At 47.3% G+C, this 10,710-nt stretch overlaps 1 protein-coding gene across 1 annotated transcript; it reads right to left on the bottom strand.

Moving 5' to 3' along the window:
* Positions 1-348: 348 nt before the first annotated feature.
* Positions 349-9,702, bottom strand: LOC308678382 (phospholipase A2 inhibitor beta-like). The gene is made up of 2 exons (XM_081345531.1): positions 9,146-9,702; positions 349-1,552 (listed from the first exon to the last, which is right to left on the bottom strand). Exons 1-2 carry the CDS (start codon positions 9,244-9,246, stop codon positions 559-561), a joined length of 1,095 nt encoding a protein of 364 aa, XP_081201657.1. The 5' UTR covers positions 9,247-9,702; the 3' UTR covers positions 349-558.
* Between the last annotated feature and the right edge of the window lie 1,008 nt (positions 9,703-10,710).

Genomic DNA, 10,710 nt, shown 5'->3' with positions numbered 1-10,710 from the left:
TGTAATTCTTGCCGCTGTTATCACAGGTAGAATCAAATATTTGTTTCCTTTCTTTAATGTCTTGCTTTTTACCCCACTTTTCCCTCTTTCATTCTTTTTAATATATCTTACAGCATACTCATAGGAAATTCTGGGGGTTGGGTGGCTGGGGGATTCTGGGAACTGAAGTCCAACCGTCTTAAAGAGTGCTGGCTTGGGAATTCTGGGAGTTGAAGGCATACATGATGGCTGGGAGATTCTGGGAACTGAAGTCCACCCGTCTTGAAGCGTGCTGGCTTGGGAATTCTGGGAGTTGAAGGCACACATGATGGCTGGGGGATTCTGGGAACTGAAGTCCACCCGTCTTGAAGCATGCTGGCTTGGGAATGCTGGGAGTTGAAGGCATACATGATGGCTGGGGGATTCTGGGAACTGAAGTCCACCCATCTTGAAGCATGCTGGCTTGGGAATTCTGGGAGTTGAAGTCACACACGATGGCTGGGGGATTCTGGGAACTGACGCCCACCCGTCTTAAAGCATACCAGCTCAGCAGGTTAGAAAAAGATCCGTCCTGAAGCTTTAGCAGGGACACAGTTGGGATCCGATAAGTGAAGTTGCAACCTGACCCTTCAAACTTTTGGGGAAAGCACAGACAACGTCCTCCTTGGAGAACAAATCAACGTCGCCTGCCTTGACCCAGTTTAAGAGAGCGTGCATGCGGCAGTCACACGCCCACGGGTTTCCGGAAAGATCGAGAGTGAACTCAGAAGACACATTGAACAAGGAAGGCTCCAGGGAGGTGATTTCATTGCCGGAGAGATCCAATCGTCCCAGATAGTTCAATGGCTGGAAGAGCCCAGTCGGAATGTCGGTCAGGCTGCAGTTCCTCAGGGAGAGCACCCACAGGCCGGAATTCCAATGGAAAGTCTTGGGGGCAATAGACCGGATTGGGTTATTCTTCAGGTTTAAAACGTTTAAATACGGAAGGCCTCTGAACATCTTTGGAGACAGGCAATGGAGGAGGTTGGAGGACAGGTCTAGGGAGAGAAGCATCGTCAGCTTCTGGAAGCAGGAACCTGGGATCTCCTTCAGCTCGTTGTGGTCGAGACGCAGGATCTTGAGATCCTCCAGGGTCTCGAACCAGGATGGGTGCAATTCGGCCAGCTGGTTTTCACTGAGGGATAAGAAGGCCAGGCTACTTGCGTGGGTGAAGATCTCTGGAGGTAGATCCTTTAGGAGATTTTTGGAGAGATCCAGGGTGTGCAGTTCTGGGAGGTTACGGAAGAGGCCACTTGGAAGGGTCCTCAGCTGGTTGTTAGACAGATGAAGCCCCTGTAACTTTGGGAGACCCTGGAGGGCCTCCACACCAAGAGTAGAGAGCTGGGTGAAATGAATGTAGATCGTCTGGGTGTCACTGGGGAAGCCAGTGGGAAATTCACGGAGAGAGGAAGAGTTGCAGACAACTCTTTTTTCTGAAGGGGGAAGGGGCAGGCAGTCAGGAACCTGCTGGGTGTAGCTGTTGAGGGACATCACAAGGCAGGCAAACAGAAGAGATGGAGCTGAAGGCCTCATCCTGTGGAGAAGCAGGGAGAGAAAGAGAGAGAGGCATCACTTTAAGCTTCACCTTCACACAGGCCAGAGCCAAGACCCGTCTCCCCCTCCTTTTCTGCCTTCCATTTCCAGATGCAGAAGTGACTCTTCCTTCTGTTCAGTTCCGCCCTCCTCAACCTATTGCTCAATCCAGTTAAGAGCTCTCCTTAAATATCTGCTGCCCTTCCCGGCTGGGTTATTTCCAAATTTATAAGGGGCTCAGAATAGAAGAAGGTCAGGCTGGGCTGAGGCTAGGGACTGAAAGGGCTATCCCACTCTTTTCTTTCCCTTTCTCCTTCCTTCTGTTCTTCTCTTTTCCCTCCCTCGCTCCTTCCCTCCCTCCCTTCCTCCCTCCCTGTCTCCGTCCCTATTATGTCGTGGGCTCTGATGAGCAGGAATGAAGACACACAGCTCAGTACAGAGAAACTCATTATTTCATTAAGCTGGAACTGTACTGAGAACTCGGGTGCACCTTGCCACAATATATAGCCAGACCCTCTGGTAGCAACCAATCAGATTGAATCCATGCTTGCCGCCCAAAGCTGACCAATTGCAGGACTGGAGACATCCTGTCTGGGTTGCTGGAGAACCGTTAGTTCTCCAGCAACGCACGTGGTGATGTACCAAAAGCCCAGTACATAACACCCCTCCCTCCTAAGATCAGGCTATAATACCCTTATTAACTTGACATCTCTACATGGGGCTGAGGACCACTCGGAGGCTCCAACTGGTGCAGAATGCAGCCGCGAGAGTCGTGTTGGGGGTCTCCCGATACTCCCATGTTACACCTCTGCTCCGTGAGCTGCATTGGCTTCCAGTTGCCTTCCGGGTGAGATTCAAGGTGCTGGTAATGACCTTTAAAGCCCTACATGGCATGGGTCGGAGTACCTTAGGGAGCACCTGTGGCCGGCATCAACTTCCCTCCGCCCAGTGCGCTCCCACAGAGAGGGCCTCCTCAGGGTGCCACCGGTCAGAGAGTGTCGACTGGTGACCCCCAGGGGGAGGGCGTTCTCTGTGGGTGCGCCTGATCTGTGGAACCGTTTACCGGTTGAGCTCCGGATGGCTCCCGACCTTCGCTCCTTCCGACATGATCTAAAGACCTATTTGTTTGAACAAGCCGGCCTGGTCTGATGGGTTTGGGTTTTATTACTGTTTTTATGTAATTTATTTGTTGTATTTGGGCATTATGGTTTAATCTCTTCTTAATTTTTGTATTTCGGTATTTTAGTATTTATTGCCCTGTTCACCGCCCTGAGTCCTTCGGGAGAAGGGCGGTATACAAATAAAATAAAATAAATAAATAAATAAATAAACAGCCAAGATTTATAACTCACTCCCAACAACCAAAATACTATAATAATAATAATAATAATAATAATAATAATAATAATAATAATAATAATAATAATAATAATAATAATAATAATAATAATGCTTGTTAAGTCAAAGCAATTAGAATGACATTACGCGACCTTTACAGACGTGCCTTGTAAAATGGACTACAATGAGATTAAATAACGGATAATATAGCTTGTCAATGCAGTATAACTACAAAGAGAATAAACAACGTCTCAGTGAACATGCTTGACAGCAGTTACAAATTTACCCCCAATTTCTGTAGGTAGTGGTACAATGTCATAGCATTACACATCACTTTATTTTACAATATAGTCTGTAAGATATGCTGGGGGGTTGTGAGGTCTGGAGGAATGCCTTGGAGTTCCAGTCACGTTGTGGTCTACCAGCTTACCCGGTGGGCTGGGTAGACCCATGTCCTCTTGTGCTCTGTTGTCCAGGGGAATTGGAATGCTCTGGCTGGCCTCTCCAGGTTGGCCCACCCCAGAGTCAGACTGTTCTGCAGAGTAGGCACAGCAGTTGCTGAGATTTGGCTGGTTTGCCTGGTCAGGGGCCCCATGTTGCACTTCTGAGCTACCTTGTTCCTCCTCGGAATCAAGTTCCACTGAGAAAGGAAAACCCTGGTGGTTCTGGTGTGGGCTGGCTTGGTTGCCAGCTTGAGGACTTCGGGAGGGACTTGTGCCATAGTCCTCACTTAGTGACCATTCTGGAAACCTCTTCCTAAGTTGGTCAATGTGTCTTCTGCCCAGTCGCCCTCCCTCCAACCCCACTTTGTAAGATAGGGGTCTGGATGCTTTGGTCACCTGACCAGGAACCCACAAATTTCCAGGCCCATAGTTTCTGGCCCAAACCCAATCACCTAATTGCAGCCGCCTCAGGGGTTTTGGCCTAGAGGCTTCGGATGCCACTCTGTCTGGATGCAACCTGTCCAGTTTAGTAATTAAGCGCCTTCCCCAATGAAGCTCAGCAGGACTTTTACCTGTAGCTGTGCAGGGTGTAGTGTGTTGACAGAGCAAGAAATCTGCCAGTCTATGGTGCCAGTCACCTGTGATGATGCGCTTGAGCGCCTCCTTTGTTGTCCTCACCATGCGTTCGGCTTGTCCATTCGAAGAGGGATGAAATGGTGCAGACGTTGCATGTCTGATGAGGTTAGCTCTAAGAAAAGCCTGAGCAGCAGTGAATTGAGCCCCATTATCAGAAACCAAAACATCAGGCAACCCATGTGTTGCAAAGAGTTTTCTCAGCACCTGGATGGTCCTAGCAGTAGTCATATTAGGGACTGGAACTACTTCCAGCCATTTTGAGTGGCTATCCACTACTACCATAAAAAGCTGTCCTTGAAAAGGCCCAGTGTAGTCTATATGAACCCTGGACCAGGGAGTATGTGTTTCCTCCCACCTATGAACTGGGGCCTGAGGCATTTCAGGCCTAGACCTCTGGCAGATATAGCACCAGTGAACTTGGTCCTCTACAGCCTTATCCAGGCCAGGCCACCAAAGGTAGCTTCTAGCTAAGACTTTCATCCATACAATGCCTGGATGACCTTCATGTAAGGATTGTAAAACTCTGTCCCTCAATGATGTGGGGATAATGACTCTGTTGCCCCATAATATGCAGCCCTTGTGTGTAGACAACTCATGTCTCCTGACAAAATAACTTTGGAAATCAGGACCTGGACTTTTTTCCAACCAGCCTGTGTATACCCATGACAGTACTCTGCTCAGAATATTATCTGTGGCAGTTTCAGCAGCAATATCCCCAGCGTGGAGGGGAAACTCAGGCAAGTCCTGAATGGATAATATTTTAGCAGCAGGAGCTGGATCAGGATCCATTAGTGGCAGTGGTAGTCTGCTGAGGCCATCTGCATGGCCCATTTCCTTCCCAGGTTTGTGAATTAACTTAAATTTGTATGCAGACAAAAATATAGACCATCTCAGCATTCTTGGAGATAGTATGTGGGGAGTTTGCTTATCCGTTGTGAATAGCCCCAAAAGGGGTTTGTGGTCAGTGTAGACAGTGAAATCCCTGCCATATAAATAATCATGAATTTTTTTGACTCTAGCCACTATGGCTAAGGCTTCTTTATCAATTTGCACATAATTACGCTCAGCAGCAGATAAGGTTCTAGAATAGAAAGCAATAGGGACTTGTTTCCCATTCTTCTCTATGTGGCTTAAGACTGCCCCCACCCCATAGGGAGATGCATCACATGCAAGACATACAGGTTTAGACTCAATTTAATGAGTTACAGTGGACTTTTCTGAAAGAAGGACCTTGAGATCCTGGAAACTTTTTTCATGTAATTCAGTCCATTTCCAAGGGCCTTTTTTTTTTATCAAGTAGCCTGTGGAGGGGCTCTGCTATTGCAGCCTTATGAGGTAGAAATGTGTGATAAAAATTCAGGAGGCCCAAAAATGCTTGCAGCTCTCCTTTTGTATTTGGCCTAGGAGCCATTTTGATGGCCTTTACTTTTGAATCAGCGGGGTGAATTCCACTAGCATCGATACGGAACCCCAAAAATTCCGTTGATGAGACCCCTATACTACATTTGTTTTTCTTTAATTTGAGGCCCGCATTGCAGAGCCTCTGCAAAACAGCCCTGAGCCTATTGGCCAATACTTCTGGGGATTCCCCGGCAATGAGAACATCATCAAAATAAGGACAGACACCCTGTATACCCTTAAGTGTGCGTTCCATAATCCTTTGGAAAATACTCGGTGCAACGCTGACTCCAAACTGCAAGCATTTGACTTTGAATGCCCCTCTATGAGTTACTATTGTTTGAGCTGCGGCTGTGGCCTTGTCTACTGGCAGTTGCTGATACACCTGCGCTAAATCAAGTTTAGCAAAAATTGTTCCCCCTTGCAAAGAGGCTAGAATATGGCTGACTATCGGGACCGGGTTTGCATGTTGATTGAAGGCTTTATTTAACATGCATTTGTAGTCTGCGCAAATGCGAACCTCCCCGTTGGGCTTTAGTGGGGTGACAATAGGAGTTTCCCATTCCCCCCCCATCAACAGGCTGTAATACACCCTGCTCTACTAACTTATCGATTTCGGAATCGATTTTGTCTTTCAAGGCGAAAGGAACCCTGCGAGGCTTGACCCTAATTGATACGATGTTAGGATCTAATTTAAAAGAAATTGGTGGCCCAGTATACATTCCCAGTTTTGACTCAAAAACATCCGCGTATTCCTCACAAACAGCCATGAGGTCTGCTGTCTGTGTCTGGTTAATGCCTGTTATTTGAATGCCCAAAGCCTCAAACCAATCAAGTCCAATAAGACTTGTTCTTTGGCCCTCTACTACTATGACATCCAGGTGTCCCAAAAACCCTTTAAATTTCATCCATGAGGTGGCTTCACCCTTAATTTTAATGTGAGCATTCTGAAAATCTGTTAAAATAATATCTGAGGGCCTTAGTTTAGCCCACTGGTTGCTGCGTCTGCACACAAAGTTGAATGTGTCATGCGAGATGATCGAGACCGCCGACCCGGAGTCCAATTCTATTTTACATGGAACTCCTTGTAGCTCTACCGAGAGCTTGAGTTTAGGCTTAAGGGGGTGACGAGCCCCGGTATGGCAAACGCTTCTCCGGCTCCTGAAGAACCCCACACTATTTATTTATTTTATTTATTTAGTTATATTTATATACCGCCCTATTCCCTGAGGACTCAGGGCGGTTTACAGGGAATTAAAAATCAAAAATACAAAAATTAAGAACCAAATTAAAAAATATTAAATTAACCCTGTAGTCAGTTAAAAAGAACCCCAAATTAAAAATTCCTCCTCAGTCTGGGCCCGAGAGCTCGAAGAGCCAGGTCTTCAGGCCCCGGCGGAATGATCGAAGGTCGGGGGCAGTTCTCAGCTCCACCGGCAGCTGGTTCCAGAGGGCAGGCGCTCCCACCGAGAAGGCCCTATCCCTGGGTGTCACCCGCCGGCAGTCTCTTACCAGCGGGACCCTGAGCAGACCCTCCCTGTGGGAGCGCACTAGCTGGACCCTGAGCCCCAATACCTCTCCTAGTCAGTTCCTCCGACTGGTGCTTGGGTGGCCTGTCTCTCTGGCGGGCTCTGCACACCACCGCGATGTGGCCGGTCCTTCCACAAGCTCTACACATGGCCAAATGGAATCTGCAATTGGCGCGGGAGTGGTTGCCTCCACACCCCTTACATCTAGGTAAGAGAACTGCCTTGTAATCGTTCTCTCTTTGTTGGTTGCCACGGTTTTGCGTGTTTGGCTCTCTCTGGAGCTTGTTTATTTCGGGTTCTTCGTCTTCTGATGATTCTCTGGTGCATTTGGCGACCTCAAGGTGGACGGAATCTTCTATTTTTGAAGATTTGGTGGGCTGCACTGTTTGTACTGCACCTCTGGCTGCTTCGTCAGCCATGACCTCGTCCTGTGCTTCGGCGAATGTGAGATTTGGTCTGGCAAACAATCTCTGCTGCAGGGTGCTGTCTCTCAGACCACAGACGAGTCGGTCTCTCAGACGTTCCTCTAAGTTTGAAAACTTGCAGAGGCGTGTGGCCTGCCTTAGGCCCGCAATAAACTCTGATGCTGTTTCACCGGGAAGCTGCACTCGTTGGTTGAATTTAAAACGCCATGCTATCTCTGACATTTTTGGCTGAAAATGCCCAGTCAGCTTCTTCTTAAGGTCAGCAAACGATACTGCTTCAATGGGCGTTGGCGCGAAGAGATTTTCTGCTAGATCAAAAGTCACTGGTCCACACATGTACAGCAACCTTGCAGCTTTTAGGCCTTCCTCTGCAATCTGGTTTGCTCGTAGATAGTTCTCCACTTGTGAGAGGTAAGACGGCCAATCTTCTGGATATTTAATGTCGAACTCTCTGAGTTTGCTGACCTTCATCATCTTTTCCTCGATTCCTGCGTTCTTGGATCCTGCTTCTTCTCAGGGAATGCGTCCTCTGAGCACACGGCCGCTAGTGTAGCTTTACTAGCCGGCCTAGGGGAGGGGGAGGAAGATGCCTCTTCCCGCCAGCAAGTAATGCCGACCCCTCGTGACTTCAGCCCTTAGGTGGCCCTATTATGTCGTGGGCTCTGATGAGCAGAAATGAAGACACACAGCTCAGTACAGAGAAACTCATTCTTTTATTAAGCTGGAACTGTACTGAGAACTCGGGTGCACCTTGCCACAATATATAGCTGGACCCTCTGGTAGCAACCAATCAGATTGAACCCATGCTTGCCGCCCAAAGCTGACCAATTGCAGGACCGGAGACATCCTGTCTGGGTTGCTGGAGAACCGTTAGTTCTCCAGCAACGCACGTGGTGATGTACCAAAAGCCCAGTACATAACAGTCCCCTTCTCCTCCCTTCACTTCCCTTGACCTCCCTCTATATCTCCTATCTTGTTCAGGATCCAACATTTCTGTTTCTCGATTAGAAAATCTTATAGATTAGGAATTTGGATGAAGGGAAATCAAACTGAAGCTGCCTTTTGCAGATGGGATTCAGCCCCCTTGGTTGTGATTCCCACCCTCCCTTTGGCTTTTCCTTCCTTCCTTCCTTCCTTCCTTCCTTCCTTCCTTCCTTCCTTCCTTCCTTCCTCCTTCCTTCCTTCCTTCCTTCCTTCCTTCCTTCCTTCCTTCTTTCCTTCCTCTCTCCCTCCTTTTTTCATTCTTCCCTTTGCTCTTTCTTTTTCCTCTCTACTTCTCTCCACTCTCATCTCCTTCCTTCCTTCCTTCCTTCCTTCCTTCCTTCCTTCCTTCCTTCCTTCCTTCCTTCCTCTCTTCCTCCTTTTTTCATTCTTCCCTTTGCTCTTTCTTTTTCCTCTCTACTTCTCTCCACTCTCATCTCCCTCCTTCCTTCCTTCCTTCCTTCCTTCCTTCCTTCCTTCCTTCCTTCCTTCCTTCCTTCCTTCCTTCCTTCCTTCCTTCCTTCCTTCCTTCCCTCTCTCCCTCCCTCCCTTTTCCCCAGAAGACCACCCTGCGTGGTCCCCTAGCCATGATTCCTTGTTTGCTTGTTCTTGCCATTTCTCTTTCTTCCCAAATGGGCACCTCTGTATGACACATTCTTGTTTGGGGTCCGACATTTCTATTTCTCAGTTCAAGACTCTTAAGGACTAGAAATTTGGAAGAAGGGGAATCAAACCAGTGTTTCTGGATCCGGCCTTCTTGGCAGAGATTCCCAGCCTCCCTTTTGCCACCAGTTTTTGCCAAACATTCAGCTTGTGCTAGGAGACCCCAAAAGTCTGCACTTACCTTGTATCTTTCTCCAAACCGCAGGTATGTCTGCTTCTCTGTCTCTCTCTGTCTCTCTCTGTCTCTGTCTCTGTCTCTGTCTCTCTCTCTCTCTCTCTCATATGCCGTATTCAGCAGGATGTGTCTTATATATCTTCACCAGGAGGAAGTTCCTGTCCCAAAAAATCTTCTCAAAAACATCAGTAAAAATCCCCCTGCTCCGATTGCATTATGGCGAGAAAAAAAAAAAAACTTGGCTGAATTTTCATGCAGAGCTGAGCCTCCATTCAAAGGCCAGACAAATATTGACTTTCCTTTTATGCAAAGTGCTTTCCCAAAAAAGAAGATTGCTCTGTCGTTTGGAAACGATTTCTTCATCTCTTTTGCAAAACTGCCTGAAAAAAACAAAAACGGAAAAAAAACCCGAATCAAATCCTAGGCCCCAGGTTACTCCTATTTTCACCTAACCTTGAAAAAAAAAAAAAAGCACGTCATGGAGAAATGGGTGACTTTTTGTGGGTTTTTTCCTCCCCCAAAAAGGATCAATGGATGGGTACCTTGAATAACTGCACAAGGTAGATCTGGTTTTATGGTGAGCGCAAAGGCATGGCAGAGGAAGAGATAGTTAGACGGCGTCAATGACCCAATGAACGTGAATTTCAGCAAGTTTCTGGAGCGAGTGAAGGACAGAAGGGTACCTGGCCCGCTGGGGTCCATGAGGTCGCAAAGATTTGGATGTGACCTATATTTGGACGTGAGCTATGTTTGCAGAGGACCTCCAGTGTTAAACAAGTTTTTACACCTACGCCTTGACTTATGACCATTTAGTGATCGTTCAAAGTTACAACATCACTGGAAAAAAGTGATTTATAACCGTTTCTCACACGTACGACTGTTGCAGCGTCCCCATCACGGTGCTAAATAAGCTTTTATAGGAGGCCTCGACTTACGACAGTTCATTTAGTGACCGTCCAAAGTTACATCACTGCAAAAAGCGACTTACAACCTTTTCACACTTGCGACCCCCATGGGCATGTGATCAAAACCTTGCTACTAACTTAAGGATAGCAGTGATGTGAGAAAGGTAAAATAGGGCAAAACTCACTTAACCAATATCTCTGTCCGATTCCCAAGGAAATGTATACCTTTTTCTTCTATCCTATACTTGCTTTGATATCCATTTCTTGGGGCCTGCTGTTCTGTTGGGAGGGGGATGCTTTGCACTGCCTTGCCAAGCTGCCCTTTCCCCCTGGGGGGGAAGGAGTAACAATTTTTGCTTTAGATGTACTGCTTGCACAGGATTTTCCTCAGACCCTGCTTTGATTCCTAGCTGTCACTAGCTCCTAATAAAAGTTCCTTTTGAAACAATGCCTGTTTCGAGAGTTCAGCTTTCTTGGGAGCCCTAGTTGAGGCAGGTCCTTACAATTTCACTCACTGACATAAATGTTGGGCTCATTTGTGGTCATAAGTCGAGGGCTTTTACCTTCATTTGATTTTGGATGGGTTTAATTGCTTCAGCTGGGATGCCGTATTGTAATGGTGGTGGTGGTGGTGGTCACGGTTTTACTTGAAACAGAGTTGTGTTC

The sequence above is a fragment of the Vipera berus genome (assembly GCF_964194415.1).
Source record: "Vipera berus genome assembly, chromosome: 1".
Lineage (NCBI taxonomy): Eukaryota > Metazoa > Chordata > Lepidosauria > Squamata > Viperidae > Vipera > Vipera berus.
Note: the sequence above shows the minus strand (reverse complement) of the source record. Positions and strands in the feature narration are given on the sequence as shown.